We start from the raw sequence: 19,443 nt of genomic DNA on the forward strand, positions 1-19,443 counted from the left end.
CCTCATGGTATCATCTTTAAATCCTTGCATAACTTGTTTGTGGAGAAGCTGGCAACAGAATAGTTGCCAACATTTAGTATTTCATCCAAGAAAATCAGTGATTCACATAATTATTAAAAATGTATTTCTGAACTCCTTGGGGCACCAGAAAACATTAAAATATACGAATGAATGGTTGGAGGACCGAGACATTGATGGAATAATGAAACGCGGTGTTGGCTTAGCTGAAACACTAGAACGTGCTTCAGTAGACCGAAGCCCTAGGGTTAGTGCACAAAAAACTGTTCAGATTGTATACGGCGATGACAATTACTGGCAAACATAGTTACATTTTTGGCATGAAGCTTTGCGCTAACGGTATTGGCAGATCGCTGTTTAGGTTGGATCCACTCACGGGCGAACACGTGGAAGGGTCCGGTCATGAGGCTGTGCGCGACTTTCCGTGCGGTCACCAGGAAAGGGTGCGAGAGGTTCCGCGTAAAGCAGCAGTCGAATCCGAAAGCTGCTCGCCCAGTGTAGTCCAGGGCAAGACCTTTTAGTGGATCAAAAACTGCAAATTCGCGTCCTGCGTCTGCCATGTTGTCCAGCAGTTCCATAAACAAGTCGGCCGGTTGTACGAGTTCCCGCATCATCTGCAAGCACGCGGTACTATATTTAAAGTGTTACTAACCAAGGTGTACAATAGTCATTAACAGTCGACTAGTCACGGTACACTCTAAACACAATCGACGAGGGCTTCAAAGTAACGTAACAGGTGATGAAAACAGACGGCAAACTTGCGATGCAAGTGCTTTCTTCCGATGAACCTCCTAAAGCGTACAAAATATCTTATAATCTAGACCACACACTTGTTATTTTCCCTTCAGTCACGAATTATAATCGACCATTGAACGATAAGTTACATATTTTCATTCTAAAGAGCTGAAGATTCCAGAAAATGGAACTGAATGTGGCAGGATAATGGTTTGTGCATTTCTAGTTAATACATATAAATGCCGCGCAACAACTAAATATGGATATTGAACACAGTCATGGAGCTCTTTATAGAAAAAATCGATTAGAGTCTCAAATTGCTCATTTATTTATTTATTTTGGTACTGTCAATCGCCCGAAGGCTTTACGGAGAGGAGGGGCAAGAACAACTGTAAGTGTTAATGGCGGTCTTGAAATTCTTGGAGTCCGAGATGGCAGAGATGGAGGCAGGTAGGCGGTTCCAGTCTTCCGAGGTTCTTGGTATAAGCGTGTCAGAGTAAATTTTTGTGCGACAAAGGTGAACACCAACTTTCTGGGAATGATTAATGCGAGATGATACGTACGATGGCCGATGGACTAAGTCTTCTCTAAGTATGTGATCGAAGTAAAATAGTTTATGGAAGAGGCACAGTCGAGAACACTTTCGGCGCAGAGCGAGGTCTGATAGGTCAAGAGTTAGTATAATCAGGGTCCTTCAATACTTTTATCCTGGTCATGAAACTCCCGCGTAACGCTATGGGAGAGCTTCATATAGCACCCGAAGTTATGGTGCCGCTGTGCTGGCGTCGCTATAAGGGCGACGGGAGAAGGCGGCCGCTGCTGCCGGAAAGCGGAGTGTCGGCGCGGCGTGCTGTTGTGCGTGGTTGTTTTTTGTTTCGCCTGAACGTGTCTCTCCATGTGATGAAGACTTAGAGATTGACTCCTACCAAATAAGGAAATTTACTAGCCCGACGTTTCGGAACCAATTCGGCTCCTTCTTCAGGGGGTATCCTTCGGAGGTGGCGGTGTGCCGCTTTTAAAAGGTCCATCGTCCATCTTCCTGCCACTGCCTTTTAAAAGCGGCACACCGCCACCTCCGAAGAATACCCCCTGAAGAAGGAGCCGAATTGGTTCCGAAACGTCGGGCTAGTAAATTTCCTTATTTGGTTGGAGTCAATCTCTAAGTCTTAATCAATTTTCCCAACCAGACAGGTAATTCTGTCGAAATGTTTAGCTTCAACTCTCCATGTGGTGACATCGATAGTTTGTAATTTGCCACAGCAGCGACACCTAACACTTGCTGTGTGCCAGACTGTCGCTCCGGATACAAGGGCGTCGACGAAAAAGACTCCTTATTCTGTTTACCAGCCAACCCGGAACTACGGGACAGGTGGAAGCGAGCAGTCCCGCGACAAGAGACTGCCGGGTTCTCGTTTGAATCGAAGTGCTTTCGCGTGTGCGAAAAACATTTTGATGCCGGAGACATTATTCTTGGGGACGTGTGTACAGTGAATGGAAACGTTGTGCCACTGCCACGCGATCGACCCAAACTGGTAGAAGACGCCATTCTGAGGATTTCCTAGGAGTGCCGGTGTACTTGTCTAAGAGTACCTGCAGAAAGGCGGCGAGCGGTATCTTCAAACTGCGCTGAAGCCGAAGTTGCGGCCGTCGCAACTGCAGAGGTCACCGATGCAGCCGAAGAAGAAATTCACGGTAAGTCTGGCACACACCTTTGGAGTATGCTACTTACTCACTACGCAGGCAAACTGGCATCACTCTTATCACGAAATTCGTTCTTGGTCACTCTTTGCAGATGAAGTACGAACTGTGAATCGCCTTGGCGGTGCTGATGCAGAGTGCCTAACAGAGCACGCCGTTTGCTTTGCCTCAGAGCTGCAAAGGGTGAAGGCCCAACTTCGAAGTGTGAAGCAACAACTTGATTCGTGTCAGCGGAAGCTCGCAAAAGCGGAGGCGCAGGCAAATGAAAAAACGGGGCATGCGGGAAACCATCCAGAAGCTATCGGGCCGCAAGAAGCTCATTATAGATCAGTGCATCATGAAGGCAAACATGAAGTCTACGAATTCAGTGCGGTAAGCCCCATTCCTGATGTTTTTTTTTCTATAAACCGCGAAAGTGTCTGTGTTTTAGAGGTTTGCTTGAGGCGCGGCATTTGCAATGAACGTGCTTATTTTTTGCTTAATGATCAAACGAAAAAGTGATAGCGCTGACCTAAATGAAGATGGGCCACGCCTACTCTTATAAATGCAAGATCTCTTTCAGGATGAAGAACCTACAGCTAACCAGGTAAATGTTTTAATAACACACACCAAAACAACTTGCAGAGTAGCTGTGCACTGTATAGAAATGTGATAATGATTGTCTAGCCATTTGATGCTGATGGCATACACGTCTAGTTGTTTGGAATGCAGTGAACATCTATTATGCTTTCTGGTGTTTAAAAGTTCTCACTTTTTCCATTCACTGAGTGATAGAGCGAAATATTTGTGTTTCAGATTGATACCCTCGCAGTTTTTTGGACGATATACTACTGGAGCCGGCTGAATGCATGCAAGTTATCAATCATCCGGAGTCAACGAAGGGCTGCATTTTGGACTACCTTGGTGGCTACATTGCAAGATAGTTTGCTAAAATAAGTTGCAAGGACTGCCTCCAAACACTGAGGAGCACTTCCCAAGAGCCAAGTGCACTGACCGAAATAAAGACTGGGGGATTTTTGCAAGTGCCATCAGACCAGCTGCTGTGCCTTCTGCAAATTGTGGAAGAGCACGTGGAAGTGTGCACCGTGGACAATATATCCTGTGTCAATGTCTACATGAACATTGTTGAAGACGTCCTGCTTCATCGGCCAGTGTAGGCTGCGCAACACATTTTGTCAGCACTACGGCTGACAAAAGTGCTGTTTGCATTTTACTTATTTTACGTTATTAAGTGCCGTTTGCATTTTACTTTGCAAGCGAAAGGAACAGGCTGTTTCGTGCTGGTGTTCGTTCATCCTGTCCAGCCGCAGGAGAGAGGAAAGTAGTGACAAATTATTTTTCCAGGTATTTTGTATCATTCCCTCTATACACCAACTTTTCTGCCAGTCTATCAAACACAATCTTAATTGCAACCATATGTGCAGTAGTTCTTGTGGCACTTTTGCATTCTTGACGCTTGCTAGTAATTAGCCTTATAATCGTATGTACCATGCCATCCATTCCGCCCTTTTACTAAGCAGAGACTGTCCTGCAAGGGGTAGCGTGGTTAGCACAAGTCAAAATGCTATTCACAAAGACCTACACAAACTTGTTTTCTATTAGGCAGAAAAATTATTACAAAAATTAGGCTCTAGTTGGATTAAGAAAACTGAGTATAAAAAGAAACAAGAGAAACATGCAAAAAAGTAATATAGTTATTCAGTTTGATCGGTAAATGTAGCCTTGAATGACCTAGTTGCGATGGAAGCTCCGAGCTGGTTTCAATCTGCGCTGGTATTTTTTATAAAAAGACTCGGGTGGTGTTTTCGGTGACTAAGTGGTACGCCAACCTTGAACTGATGGTCGCTGTGACATTAAATGTGAATGGATGAAAAAAATTACAGTCGCGCAGGTTTGAACTGATCATGTTGAAATTTGTATGCATAAATGCAAGAACTTTCGCTTAGAAACCGCAAATATTGCCTATATCTAGCATGCGCAGATCACAGCTGCTGCTGCAATTAGTGCCAAGATGACTTTATTCAGACGTGCCTGTTCTGCGCGCGAAATTCCCATTGGCAGCTTCGCGATGCCCCAGAATAACCGGCAATTAGCAGGAGAATGGGCACTGCGGACCGCCAGCGCGCAGTAGGGCGCACCATAACTTCTTGCGCAAGCAACATTCATCTGTAAGTCAGCTAGGCTTAGTCATGGTACACTGCATAATTTAAGCTCAATTTTAATCACCTACACATGAATCAAGAAACGTAGTTACAGGTACGAGCACAATCGAAATTGCATCACTTGACGGAGAGCCTTGGTTGAACCATTGCTAACAATCAATGACTTGAAGTAGTAATCAACTCAAATGCTATCTTATTTGGACAAGAGTAATCACTGCTATGTTCAGTTATCGAACCCAGTGAAAAATAAATGTGGGCGAGGTGTTTTTCGTGGCAAACATCCACGCGAACGCACGACTGCTCTTCCAAGCGTGGCAGATCGGTGCCTTCTACTCGCGGTGGCGCCTCTGGTGGCCGCTTTTGTCCCTATATGAAACTTCGGCGGCAGTTTCATATACTCCCGCCGAAGTTTCATGACCAGAAGAAAGCATTGATGGACCCTGGTATGATTGAGGAGACACTAGAATAGCGACTATAGTTAGAAAGTATAAACGGGACGCTGCGATTCTGGAGAAGCTTTAAAAGGTTTGTTAGTGTTACCTGTCCAGGTTGCCAAATTCAGCAGGCTTTCTCAAGTTGGGGTCTGACCAAGGTCTTGTAAAGTGTGAGTTTTAATGTAGTATTGGCTCGTGATAAGCTGCGACGCAATAAATCTAGCATGCGATTAGCGTTGTTGACAATATCGTTAACATGCAAAGTTCATGATAAATTGTGGGCTATAATCACACCAAGATATTTGTAAGAAGTGACGGCGGTTAGGGGTGAGATATTAAGAGTGTAACCAGCAGGATTTGTTGAGTAAGGCACTCGGGACATGCTCATGCTTTTACACTTGTTAATATTAAGTTTCATTAGCCAATGAGAACACCAGCGGGAAATACTATCAATGTCAGTCTGTAATGCAGTACGGTCACAGAGGTTAGAAATTATGCGATACATTACACAATCATGAGCGAACAGTTTTATAGAATAAGAAGAAACTTGGGTAGGAGGATCATTGATGTATATGGGAAAGAGCAGCGGTCCTAAAGCCGACCCCTGAGGCACCCCCGATGTTACTGAAGCGAAAGAAGAATCATAACCGTTAGCTGAACCACATTGAAAGCGGTTAGAAAGAAAGCATTTAATCCAACCTAAGACGTTCGCATCGACGTTCAACCTGTCAAGTTCAAGAAAGAGTAGCTGATTTGAGATTGAATCAAATGTCTTAGGGAAATCTAGGAAAATACAGTCGACAACGAAACCATTATCAAGAGCGGGAAATAAGTAGTTTGTAAATAACGGAAGTTGCGTTTCACAAGAACAAGAGTTTCTAAAACCATGTTGAGAAGTAGAGAAAAATGAGTTAGACTCAAGAAAACATACCACATGTGAATAGAGGACGTGTTCCATGAGCTTGCAAGGTATACTGGTCAATGATATCGGTCTGTAGTTCAGTGGAGATGGAGAAACACCTGATTTGTGCTAAAGAACCACTCTCCCCACCTTCCAATCACTTCGTTTGGTGCAACATTGCAATGACTGTGAGAAAATCTCGCAAAGATTCGATGATGAATGCACTGATGTGCATTTCAAAAACTTCGAATTAATACCATCAGGGCCAGCACAGCTAGAGACCTTTAGGTTTTCAATTAAACGAGAAATACTAGTTGAATTAAACACAATAGGATCATTATAATCATCATCATCAGCCTATATTTGTGTCCACTGCCGGACGAAGGCCTCTCCCTGCGATCTCCAATTACCGCTGTCGTGCGCTAGCTGATTCCAACTTGCGCCTGCAAATTTCCTAACTTTATCACTCCACCTAGTTTTCTGCCGTCCTCGAATGCGTTTCCCTTCTTTTGGTATCCATTCTGTCACTCTATTGTCCACAGGTTATCCATCCTAAGCATTACGTGGCCTGCCCAGCTCCACGTTTTCCGCTTATGTCAACTAGAATATCGGCTATCCCCGTTTGTTCTCTGATCCACACCGTTCTCTTCCTGTCTCTTAACGTTAGGCCTAACATTTTTCGTTCCACCATAGGATACACACAATAGGATACATAGGGAAAAATATTGAGTCGGGATAATCAGGATATACAACAGGATTATTATGCGAAAAAAAGAGATAAATGCATTATTTAGTACGTCACAACAATCCTTGTTGTTTACAGGAACGCCATTAGTATCACAAAGCTTAAACAGAGTTTCATTTTTGCTATTGAATGCGCACCAAAATTTTTCGAGGATTGTCACGTAGAAGTGTTGGTAGTGTGTTACGATAAAAGTCCTCCTTAGCGCGTGCTATCGCTTGTTTGTACTCGTTATCTGCGTTAGTGTAAGCAAACCAGCTCGAGGCACTTGCGGATCTTTTTGTGCTTCGAAATAACCTTTTCGTTTTATTTAGTAGCCGTTTAAATTGTGTGCTAAACCAAGGTGTCCGAGATTTAGTTGTAGTTCTCTTCAGTGGGATATAGCCGTCCATTAGGTATGTTATTTTATCTTTAAAAAAAGCCCAGTTTGCCTCTGCCGTGCAGTGCACAAACTCGGCAGATATTCGCTAATGAAGGATGACAATTCAGAATTATTAGCTGTGACGTCAGTACTCTTATAAACACGAATAACTTTAGATGATTCGACCGAAGAGGTGCAAGCGCGTAAGTCGAAAAGTTGAATGCAATGATCACTAACGGCAGGAAAATGTTGAACACTTGGAACGAAGTCAGGGGTTGTGGCTAAAATGAGGTTCAAAGCGATGGCTGGATGACTGCATGAACTTCGTGTGGGTTTAGTGATAAGTTGCGTGAGGTTAAAATCAAGACATAGAATAATGAACGCGAGACACTCAGATCCACCCTTCATAACTGTACGTTGGGTTTTCCAGTCAATCCCCGGAAAGTTAAAATCGCCCACCAAGAATAAAGGGCATGTAGAAAACTGTTGTGTCAAGATGCTTAAGATGTCGGAAAGTTCATTGCAAATGTGTTAGTTGAAATAGGTGACCGGTAGCAGGCACTAAAGATGAAGTCTTTGTGATCGACGGTTATTCGAGTGCATACAAATTCCAAATGAGTAGAAATAGTTATCTCGCGGCAAGATATAGTATCAGGGACGGCTGTAAGCACTCCACCACCTGTCAGTTGCTCGCGGTCTCGACGAAAGAATTTATAGCTACTTTCGCATTCAAAAATTTCGTGATTAGTCCGCTGAGCACGTGTCTTTTAGAGAGGACAAAGATTCGCGTTTATTACCTACGTTGCGCACGTTAGAATAGGAAGACAGAGACCTGTTTACGATTCGGGTTAGTAATAAGCTACAACGGCGCTGCATGTGCACTGCGGAAGAACGGTTGTTACGGCCTGAATGAAGCTCGCAAAGCCGGTCTGTAGTGGGACGATACACGTAGCTTTTCCTATTTATATGCAGTTTGTTAAGACGAAGTGCGCACTGTTGGCCGCTATTCTTGCCGAATTCACTAAGTTTCTTTCGACATTGACGTGTAGCTCCGGAAAAGCCCTCAGCTACAGATATGCCTGCACCGCGAAATTTTGAACGCTGAGAAAGGATGCTTTTCTTCAGTTTTGAAGAACCAAATTTTACTACTATTGGCCGTGTTCTGCCCAAGACGTGCGTACCCAGACGGTGTGCGCGTGAAATGCTGTCGCCAGGAAACGTAAGACTTAAAATACGGGTGAGCGACTCACGAACGTGGCACTCGGACTGCGCCGAGGTTTCCGCAAGACTATCAACAAGCCCGTAAAAGATCAAGTGGTCATGTCGCGATCTATCCTGAAGTTCATCGTGTCGTGAATTTAGTATTACAGTTTCATTCTTAACAACACTAATCACAATACTAGGTAGGTTCTCGTCATGCCGAGATGAATCGATCGATTCAACAACCGCGGCAAGTCTGGTTGTTTTGTCAGACACCAAAGGGTTACAGCCTCTGTACTATACCGAAGCTTGTTTAAATGAGGGCCTGTATGTTACTGCCGTTTTATACAATTCCGAAACCTTTGTTCAAGCTGCTAATTACACTAGTTCAACAAAAAAGCGTTGTAACCTTCTAGTTTCTCAGCGACATCACACCAGCGAAATCACAAAGCAATCCAATAAGGAAGTTTTGAAACTGTCATTCGGAATGAAAGTAAAATTTCGTCCCTTATGCTGACCTTAGACATGAAATTTCGTGGCTTATACTAATCAGCTCATTAGTGGGAACACTACTCGCAACGCATCCTGCATTGTAGCAATGAGCATCGTTTTAAATAAGTACGCACCTGCTTCAGCTTGTTAGAAGTGAATGCTTGTGAGATGCAGCTCCGCATCATTCTCCACTTCGCTCCTTTGGCGTTTGGGATGCTCTTGCCAATGGAGGCATGCTCTTGCTCTTTTCTCATGATAACCTTTAAAAAAATTATTTCACCACATTTTATTGACAGAGCTTCGCACTGCAATTAATAAGTGGAAGGGAACAAAAGGTGCACGATTCCTCATTTGTAATGTTTTAGATAACAGTTTATACTCCTTTGCGTTCGCGCCCGATAGAGATATGAAACTAATATTTTGTCTACTCAATATTCCGGGGAAGGGGGGAGGTTGTTGCTTACGCCTTTGTGTGTGTGTGTGACTTGTGGTGTGAAATGTAATAAGTGATCACAGTGGCATGAGTGCGATAAAATGATGACCATGAAATGACGACAACGACATGAGAACAGTGGCGTGTTGGTGTTGGTGCTCACGTCCATGCTCACGTGCATCACTTGCCGTTCAGGGCCACCTTAATTCATTTTATATCCAGTGCTTGGTTGCGGTATATCCGATACCGACCAATCAGGCTGCCTTAATTCGTACCATATCCGGTGTTTGTTTGCACTACGCCCGGTACCGTTGGGTCGCCTTAATTCACACTATATACTTCGCTTGCTTACATTATCTAGTACTAGCCAATCGGGCTGCCTGTATTTGAAATATTTATCCAGTATTTGTTTACACTAGGTTTGGTACCGACCAATCGGGCCACCTTAATTCGCATTATATCATTTGTTTGTTTGCACTATGTCGGGTACCGCGGGCCGTCTTTTAACTCGCATTATATCAGGCGTTTGTTTGCACTAAGTCCGCTACCGTAAAATCGGGAAGCCTTAATTCGGGACTATATCCGGTACTGGCAGATCGTGCAAGACTGTAGCCAGCAGCCAACAAGGGATTTAACAGCAATACGACGACGGCATGATGACGACCTTACTTTCAAAATGACCCACGTATTCGGCAATAGATACTTGGCAAGACAGCAGCTAGCAGCAACAGAGGCAAACAAAGCTTCACTTAAAAAAAAAAAAAAACAACCGTCAGTTATGTCCGAATTACGCAGCGTTGAAAGCGATATCAAGGCTTAGGGTTGCACTGAAGCTTCTCAGACGGTGTTTTAACTATTCCACGGGGGCGACATGCTTACGCGCCGTAGCACGCGAGGCAACTGCTTCTTTGAAACAGAAACAACACATTGGCAGCTACCAGGCGTCTCACAACATTGGCATGACGAGCAGTGCTGCTTGCGCCGTTGCAGGCGCCGTGGATCGTCGTCTCAAGAGACGAGAGTGACGGAAAGCCATCGGCATTTTTCAGCGTTATTCAGTTTATTTGCCGCTTACTATCCGTTAGTTGCACGCAGCTTTCTGCTCAGCTGGAACGCTAGTCTGCTTGCGCGCGACAGCTCACGGCAGCAGGGTAAGACCGAACTCACTGCGCGTCTATAGATGCCTTTAAACACTCCACGCGTTGCACGCGCATGCGCCGTCGATGACGCGACAGCACGACGGTGGCGGCGGGTGCGGTTTCAAGGGCGTCGGCACTAACAGCACGAACGCGCCTGGAGTGTCCGTAAATTGCTATTGCAGTAAAGTGCAAATGGAAGCTGATATCAAGCCCGTCACTTCTCATGCAAAAGAAACATAGGTTATATGAAGGCAGTCTAAAAGGCGATTTTCCAGGCTAAGCTTATCATTCTCCCTATTGTGGCAATTTTGTTCCGAGCACAATGAACAATTTTGTGTCGTTGAGCGGAATAATGGTGCAAAGAAACGATGCAGACAGGACAGACGTCATGATATATGATGCACCAACTGGCTCAACAGTCAACCATTGTGACTTGAATCATCAGTGTTTGACAGGTCGTTTTTATATATCCTGAAACAGACACGGCTACATCGGTTGTGTTGTACGGTGGGAAGTGTGCCTAGTGTCAAGCCGATTTCTCTAGGACTTTATTATGTTTTTGATTCAATTCCCTTCATAAGCCGCGGAGCTTACGAAGAGGTAAGTTCGCAGTTGCGTAATTACGATTGTTGGCAACTGTGCTTCAGAAATAAAATAGCGAAACGCGTTAAGAAATCTCTCCGTATTGAAAGATAACCCGTCTCAAGAAAAATGAAAAGAGCTACATGATGTGACGTGTACAGCTGTAATAATTTCATGGAGAGTGTGTGGGAGTTTCTGCGTCAGAAAAAAAAAATCATTGATCCACGGCTTGCAATGATCAATGTAAATTCCTTGGTTCAATTTGTTGCTGGCAGCCCACAAATTCCTAGTAATTCGTGCGCTCGTTCTACATAGGAGGCTCTGCCGTCCTTAGCGCGACGTTTCGACACAGTTCTAGATGCTATTGCATACTACTATATTGCTTAAGGTGGCGGTCCCACTTCGGCGGCACGAGCCCCCCGTTTTCAGTACTTTGGAGCAACCGTGGCGGCTCTTCTACTTAGGATATAAAGTTGTCGTATATACCATAACAAAGCTTAATTCTTGTAGATTCCAACTATATATAATATAGAGAAATTGATTAATGTAATTTAGGAATAAATATCCAAGAACAAGCATGAGATACATGGTTTTTGCGAACTGTGTCTCAGTTGTAACCATATTTAGGAGAAACTACCGCATGCACTGCATTGCGGCTGGTAATGTAGCTTAAGACATATTTCTCTGTTTCCTAGACGCAGCAAAATAATTTTGAATTTTTACTTTTTGGATAATTTGCTTTTGAAAATTGCCAAATACCGGAAACATCTGTTGTAAACAGCCCGATAACTACACGCTCAAGGAAGCTAAATTTTGGATAAATTAGAGTTCAAGGAATGTCCATTTAAGACACAAAATTTCCTTCATGTACCTTCATTAGTTTTAAACCGCAGCTTCGTAGCTTTAGTACCTTCCCGCAAAAATGGGTAAAAGTAAAACCGGAATTCTAAATATTGCCTTAATTACGGCCGCATTATTAGGAAAACCAATAAAGCTACATGAATGAAATTTTGCGTACTAGATGGAAATTCATTGGACTCTAACGTTTCCAAAAGTTAGCTTCCTTGAGTGTGTAGTTTCTGGGCTGTTTGCAAGAGAAATTTGCAATATTTGGCAATCTTCAAAAGCAAATTATGCAAAAACCAAAAATTGAAAATTATTTCGCCTCGTCTAGGAAATAGATAAATATGTCCTAAAGCTACACAGCAAGCCGCAATGCATTAAATGCGGTAGTTGCTTCTAAATATAGTCACAACTGAGACACAGTTCGCAAAAACCATGTATCTCATGCTTGTTCTTGAACATTTATTTCTAGATCACATTCATAAATTTCTTTATATAATAATTAGTTGTAATCTGCAAGAATTAGGCTTTTTCGTGGTATATATCAATACTTTATATCGCAAGTATAAGAGCCGTCACGGTTGCTCTAAAAAGTACTGAAAACGGGAGGCTCGTGCCGCCGGAGTGGGACCGCCACCTTAAGCCACATTTTTGAGACTTACACCTCGATCGGTGAAGTTCTGGAAGTCTTTTATGAATATGTGAGTTAGAAAGTCCAAGTCTTTGACAACCAACGTTGGAAGATCACCATTGTAAAATCTGAAAAGGAAAGAACATGACAACTTTTATGAAAAAAAGGACAGGGCGTTTTATAGCAATAATGCATCGTAGGAAGAGTTCTGCTGTAATATGTTTTTCATTATTTACAAGTCAAATATTGTGCTTGTATCAGGGATTTTTTTTCATCAAGACACATACACATAGTAGAAAAGTCAGGCTCACTGCTATGTATACAGAAGAACCAATATTTTGTGTGAAATTCATACAGTAATGTCTTTCAAACACACGACACCTTTAAATAAAAGCAAGAAATAAGGAAAATAGGACGAAATGTTGACAAATGTGGCCTTAGGCATCTGCAGTAAAATAGAGCTACGTATGTTATCAAACGATACACTTTAGTAATCTTTAGTACCTCTAGAACACCTCTCTCATTCTATGCCAAAGGAGAGATAGTTTTGTTTGGCATTGCAAAAGTCAAAGTAAGGCGTGTTGCATTTTAAAAAGAACTGATAATCTACCGATTTGTGGCTAGAGATTATCTTTTTTGGTGGCCAACTTTGCTGCTGTGAAAAATTGCTGATAAAGAAAACGTTAAACTAAAGCTAGTGAAATTTACAACCCTTTACTTCAGCAGTAAAATAACTCTAAGCTGCATCTATTGCACCATTCAAGGGGGGAAAATTGATTTTCACGCAGTGCTCTGGAATATATCATAATTTGTGAATATGGCATTCGTAAAGCCTTCCTACAAAATGTAACGATCTTGAAGCTATGGACTAATGCATTAAAAACGACCATTTCAGAGGCTCCAACAATTGCAATTAACAGAATTTTGATGTGCTTTTGGCCAAATGAAAAAGTTGCCAACATTGTCCCTCAGTTAATTTTTTTTAATTTACAGATTTTCAGTCACACTTGTGGATCAAATGATCACCTGAATCAAATTTATGCTGCCTGAAATTGGTACAGTGACAAACAAATATTTAAAGAAAGGAAGAGCTAGCCTGCTACTCTACACTGGGGAAAAGGGGCGGAGAGGAAGATGCTGATGAATGCTAATAATGCTATGGGAAGGTTGTGTGTAACTACAAGTCAACAGCGTCGTTGTGTCTCTAAAGCCATGCGTCTTCCCCAGTGGCTTGTAGAAAGGCTACAGCGGCACTTGTAATCATGGCTACGCTGTTGGCAATAGGCCAGGGACCCAAAAGAAACTCGTCTGATAGCGGCCTCTTATCGACGTTTGCCATGGAAGGGACCTGTTTTTGTCCCTTGCGCGCACGCGAGACAGAGGAACGCAAAATATGTGTCCAAGTGTCTCTGGCACTTGACAGTGTTTACAATTTGGACTAGGGTCACTGCCACCTATGAGGTGTCCATAACACTTGGGGAATGCGACACCAAGGAAAATCCGGTGCACCATGCTTATTTGGCTTTTTTTGAGCGTGTGAGGAGAAAGAGAGAGAATAAACTTTATGCAAAAGAGCCCACGAGCGTAGGTATATCTCCTCCGCTCTGCAGTGGCTGGTCCCCTCAGTCCGGGAGTTCAGTATGAAATTTAATTTCTGGGTCCCACTTATGCACTCGCTGGTGCCGTCAATCTGGTTGGGTCTATAGTGCTCTAACGTAGAGTTGCGTATTACGCAACGAAGCAGGGCGTTTGTGTCTGCTCGTGAGAACGCAAAGCGTACTTCAGAAGCATTATTTCAAATAATTAGAATTTAGTTTTCCGTCCAAGACGCAGCATATTTCATTCAAATCGTTTCAGCGATGGTCATGTGAGAGCAGTCTTACGTCCCACAATTGTGTATATAGGAATCGGAGTTGGCGCCGAACTAATGGATTTTTATTTAAAAAAAACATAATAAATATAAATCACGAATGCGCAGTCAAGGCGTTTAAATAGAGTGATGCACTCACCCGAATACGTCTCCATATTTGGCGCACCAGTCTGTGAGGGCGTGCACAAAGCCCTGCAACATGTGCGAGGTGAAGTTTCGAAATGTGTTGCATAGAAGTACAAACTAGTGCACACACAGCCTAGTTTGAGACGGGAAGCAACACAAGCGCTTCGAGAGATCCCGTAGGGGGGGGAGTTCACCGAATAATTTACGCCACCTACAATTTTTTTCGTGTGCGCCGAAATGTAAGTAAAACACGTGTTTGCATTGCGCTCATATTCGTACGCAGCTGTCGCCTCCGCTGATTCAACGCGCGACCCTCGACTGTTGCAGCAAGAGCACAGAAAGTGCGATGTGCCATGAAGCCAGATGGCGACATTTGTTTTGATGCGGTAACTGAGTTGTTGTAAACTGTGCGTTACCGTTCCCTGCCGATACTATCAGGGTGCAGGTTATGCATGACCATTACGTTACACCTTACTATGTACATAGAGGTGGGCATAGGCGCTGTAGGATGTCAGCAAACAAGCATTTTCGGAAATCGTTATGCTTTTGTTTTATATATATATATATATATATACATCTATTTAGACAGGGGTAATTGGAGATCGCAGAGAGAGGCCTTCGTCCTGCAGTGGACATAAATATAGGCTGATGATATATATATTTGCCGTTTGTTGACCATATGCTCAAACCCCGCCGCGGTGGCTTAGCGGCTACGACGTTGCGCTGCTAAGCGCGAGGTCGCGGGATCAAATCCAGGCCGGGGAGGCCGCATTTCGATGGGGGCGGAATGCAAACACGCCTGTGTCCAGCGCATTAGGGGTACGTTAAACATCCCCTGGTGGTCAAAATTAATACGGGATCCCACACTATAGCATGCCTCAATCAATTCGTGGTATTGGCACGTAGAATCCCGGAATTCATGCGCCGTGTTAAATTTGATTTTTGACGGTACTTTGAGGTTTGGCAGTATTTTTTCTAGGGTTTACAGGTCTAGACTCTTCATTTAACCCAGAAAATGGAATAGTCCAAAAACCATGTAAGTTTACTTTTAAACAACTGAAATATTTTTTTTGCTAGGAGATGCGCGAATTAACTGAGTGGAGGGCATGCAGACGTGATGCAGAACTTAAAATGTCATGGATGATACAGACCAACGCGTCGAATTTGTCGTCAAACCTGGTGTTGTACCTCTTAAAGGACCATTCTATTGCGTTACACTCCTTATTAAATTCGCTTATCTTATGAATTTTGGTTAATAAACTCGCGCGTTTACTTGCAGAGCTATGCTCAAGATCTTTACCTTGTCGTCACTAGTCGACTATTGAAATTTAAGCTAAACCTGCATATGAAGACACCATCACTGACAGGACCAATTCCACGGCTGAAGCCACGATCTGGTGTTTACACCCACGTTGCTGTATATTCCCGAGCAATTGGTGTTACTTCCGTTCATTCGAGTATGCACAACACTGTTCACTTCACACGCACAATCTCATAAAGACACGTTGTCACGGTCGAAATTGCGACAACGTTCGCGAAGTTTCAGATGCAGAAAACGCTTCATGCGTTAGAGAGGTAACCCAAAAACAATGTCAGTTAGGTCAGCGCCTCCAGAAGAGGCGCTGGTTAGGTAAAGCGATCGTCGGCAAATCGAGGAACGACGATGGGTGCAGGCGAACTGCTTTTCACGCCTCTGGAAGACTGTTTCGCCCACACCACGATTTGTGACGCCACAGTGTATAGCTATGCAGTCTTTACGTTCATTCGTGGCGAAGATGGAAGCTTATTTCGCTGATTGTGACACGAATGCGTAACACAAAAATCGCAAGGGAACGAGCTAATTATTGTTTTATGCTGTTAAATTTATTACTGGTTACCGTTGGAATAGGAAAAAAAATTAATGCAGGGCGAGTTGGTCATTATTGATGGCAAAACCGCAGCACGCTTCTTTGTTAACTTCCTGTGTCCTTTATTCTTTGTGCGCCCTGTAGTATTACCATAAGTAAGTGCCATTAGAATATTTTTTTCTCGCTCTTTATTGTAATGTCCCTATTTTGCGGTTACACGTCTTCATGTGCTTTCTTACTCTCCTCGAAACTTGATTTTATCGAAAGTTGTGAGACCTCATTCTTCCTTTCGCACAATACTTATTTTTCTATAGTTTTAAGCGTAGAATGCTTTTAGCTCCTGTTGTCGGCGACCTTCAGGAGACCTTGAGCCTTAATCCAGAGCCGTTATCTGGGAACTCAAGCCGAGAACGGAACAAAAACACCCGGGTACCGATGCTAGAACAAAACGAGATCACCCGGGCAACTTAAGCCAAAACTTAAGAAAATGCGGTCTCTGGCCCCTAACCCTTTGTACAGGACCGCATTACATGCGCTAGGTAGTGCCGAAAAAATTTTAAATACATTGCTTCCGATTCTTTCCTAATGTTTGTTCACAATATCACACAAGCTGTAACTTCTAGTACGCTGAAGTTTAATTTGTCATTTCCAATAGCGACGTTCAAGAGGCAGATACAGCGCACCATACACCTGATTGTAATTTTTTGGTGCTCCGGACAGGGTTGCCTGTGCTCTTTTCAACGCCAGAGGTCCGTGAGTTCCGCGGCGCGGGTTTTTCGCCGCCTCCTTCGAGAGATGGGGCCTCGCTGCGTGACCAGACCGGCAGGATCCGGCGACCCGCGGATGGTTGTTTGGCCAAGACGAGACTTGCAACGAGGTTCCGTCGAAAACAGGTTCATTTAGGGTCGGTATGCTTTGAGGCCTGCGTGACGGCACCAATCTGCTGTGCCGGTAGCCATTTCAAGCTTAAAGCTACTCTCGATTACAGGTCAGCCAGCATTTTTTTACATTCGTTTCGTGGGGTGCATTTTCGCGTATGGTTTGGGCCGATACATCGACATGTTCCGCCATTGAGCGCGGTAGTTATTCGCTTGCACAATGATGGCTAATGCGGTGAGTTGGAATCTATCCCTAGAAAACGGCTCGGGGTGCATTTCGGTATCGGTGTGGGTCGACTAAATCGACATGTTCCGCCCATGAGCGCTGTAGTGATTCGCTTTGCCAATGATTGGCTAATGCGGCGTGAGTTGAAAATCTATCCCTAGAAAACGGCACCGACCTCCCATATTTTCAGTAATTGTCGTGACTGTAGATGCGTACCGACAGTCTGTAGCACCACCACAATGGAAAGGCAGAAGGACCAAGTCACGCAAGAAATTATTTATGCATTGTGAATTTTTCAAACAGCAGAGCATGCGTTGGCCCGCATCGCTCAGGCTCGAGACTTGTCTTTGTAATATTCTCTGTAACCAACCCGCATCGATGCGCCGCTGTGGTGTTTTTTTTTTCTGCGATATATACATATAGGTGCATATCACGTTTTATTTCCAATAAAGTTTCAGTCGCACGGTACAATTTTCCTTTCTGCATCACCGTTTACCACGCGTTGCTGTCATGGTTGAGTTATTCGTTTGTTGTTTTCTTATTTTGTTGGCAAACGCTATCCGCGTCATTGTTTGCCGGCTCCTGTAAAAGCTTAGTAAATGCTTACACTATGAGTAAATAAATAATAAATGAGATATGCGTCACTGTACAAACTTTTTCGTGCCTCATGAAGTAGCCGGCGCTATATTTGTGCACCAACGTGGCCTTTTTCTATCGCGCGTTTAAATAAAACGACGACCGAATAGATAACGTATCTCATTTACGTAGATAAAGCTGCGGCATGCTAGCGTGTGGATAAAGTATCTCATTTACGTAGATAAAGCTCCGGCATGCTAGCGTGTGTAGTAATCGTCCCTTGTATTTTCCACGAAAACATGCTAGGAGCGGCTTATCTCTAAATGAGAAAGTGTTGCGTCATGTTGACGACATGCCATTTCTTCTTGCACATGTGCATTTAAAATGGAGAAAGCGTCTGTTTAGCTACACCCTTCAAAATTTCCTTTTCACGATAGGGGTAACATTGTAGAAGTATGGCTTTTATTGCAAGACACAAAGTTCGTCGGATTTCAGGCTATTATTTTTACTGCATTTAGGCTAGTGCGACACCTCAATGACTTTTGACAAGGCTGGCACGGGGCCCTGTAAAGCTGAATTCTGGTGCTTTACGTGGCCCAAAACCACGGTTTTATTATGAGGCACGCCTGTAGTGGGAGACTCCGGATTAAGTTTGACCACCAGGGGATATTTAGCGTGCACCCAATGCACAGGATACGGACGTTTTTGCATTTCGCCCCCATGGAAATGCGGCGCCGCGGCCGGGCTTTGATCCGGGCGACCCCATGCTTAGCAGCGAAACACAGTAGCCGCTAAAGCGACCGCGGCAGGTGCACTGTAAAGATGCGCTACCTTTTATAGCATTTTGTGAAATTTAATAGAGAGTGGATACCAATATTTTGCGGAGGCTTTTAGCAGTGAGGGCTTCCTCGTACCTTCGTGTGGTATTCGGCAAGATTCCCCCAAAGAAGGCTTGGCTCCGGACCCGGAATTCCGATCTCTTTGAAGTAGCTGAATGTTTTCTGGCGGGATCTGTGGGAGAAACGGTCCTGCTGTCACAACATTAAGTCATGTGCTAGTGTGCTATCATGTCATTTTCTTGAACGCAGCTATAACACCAGCCAAAAATTTTATCGGTTCATTAAGAGCATATTTGTCGAGTGGCCAAGTAGAGAAGAGAGAGGATTTTCAATAAACTGATGAGGTCTCCTTCGCGGCACACAGGGCATACGAGAAACACAAAACGCATGACAGAGCATTAAAACATCTTGTTGAGACGAGTGACCGGCCGGAAAGGGATAGCAGAAATAGAAATGGCCGTGTATAAAGCAATCCAAGAGCTACCTGACTTGTGGTGCGATGATTGAGTGACTACTGAAGGATTTTAACATCGCCGCAGCAGCCGTAAGCTCTGGTGCCGTCAATTCCACGCCATCGCAGGAACACAACTACGACATCTTCCTGTGCTGCGCTGAAGCGACAGTTTCCAGATGCGGTTTGTGTTTACGTTTAAATGGGGTGTTACTTATGCCAGATCCTCAATGTGCAATGCGTGTCAGCATTGATTTCT

The 19,443-nt window shown here is 43.8% G+C and overlaps 1 protein-coding gene across 1 annotated transcript in view; it reads right to left on the reverse strand.

Moving 5' to 3' along the window:
• LOC119454221 (cytochrome P450 3A8-like) overlaps positions 1-19,443 on the reverse strand; it is a 40,129-nt gene that overhangs the window by 16,765 nt on the left and 3,921 nt on the right. Inside the window, exons 2-6 of the mRNA XM_049668259.1 lie at positions 18,809-18,905; positions 14,381-14,433; positions 12,403-12,499; positions 8,878-9,003; positions 395-632 (exon numbers count right to left, since the gene is read on the reverse strand). Coding sequence (XP_049524216.1) covers positions 395-632; positions 8,878-9,003; positions 12,403-12,499; positions 14,381-14,433; positions 18,809-18,905 — 611 coding nt within the window. The remainder of the gene's footprint in view (positions 1-394; positions 633-8,877; positions 9,004-12,402; positions 12,500-14,380; positions 14,434-18,808; positions 18,906-19,443) is intronic.

This window comes from Dermacentor silvarum, chromosome 5 (assembly GCF_013339745.2).
Source record: "Dermacentor silvarum isolate Dsil-2018 chromosome 5, BIME_Dsil_1.4, whole genome shotgun sequence".
Classification (NCBI taxonomy): Eukaryota; Metazoa; Arthropoda; class Arachnida; order Ixodida; family Ixodidae; genus Dermacentor; species Dermacentor silvarum.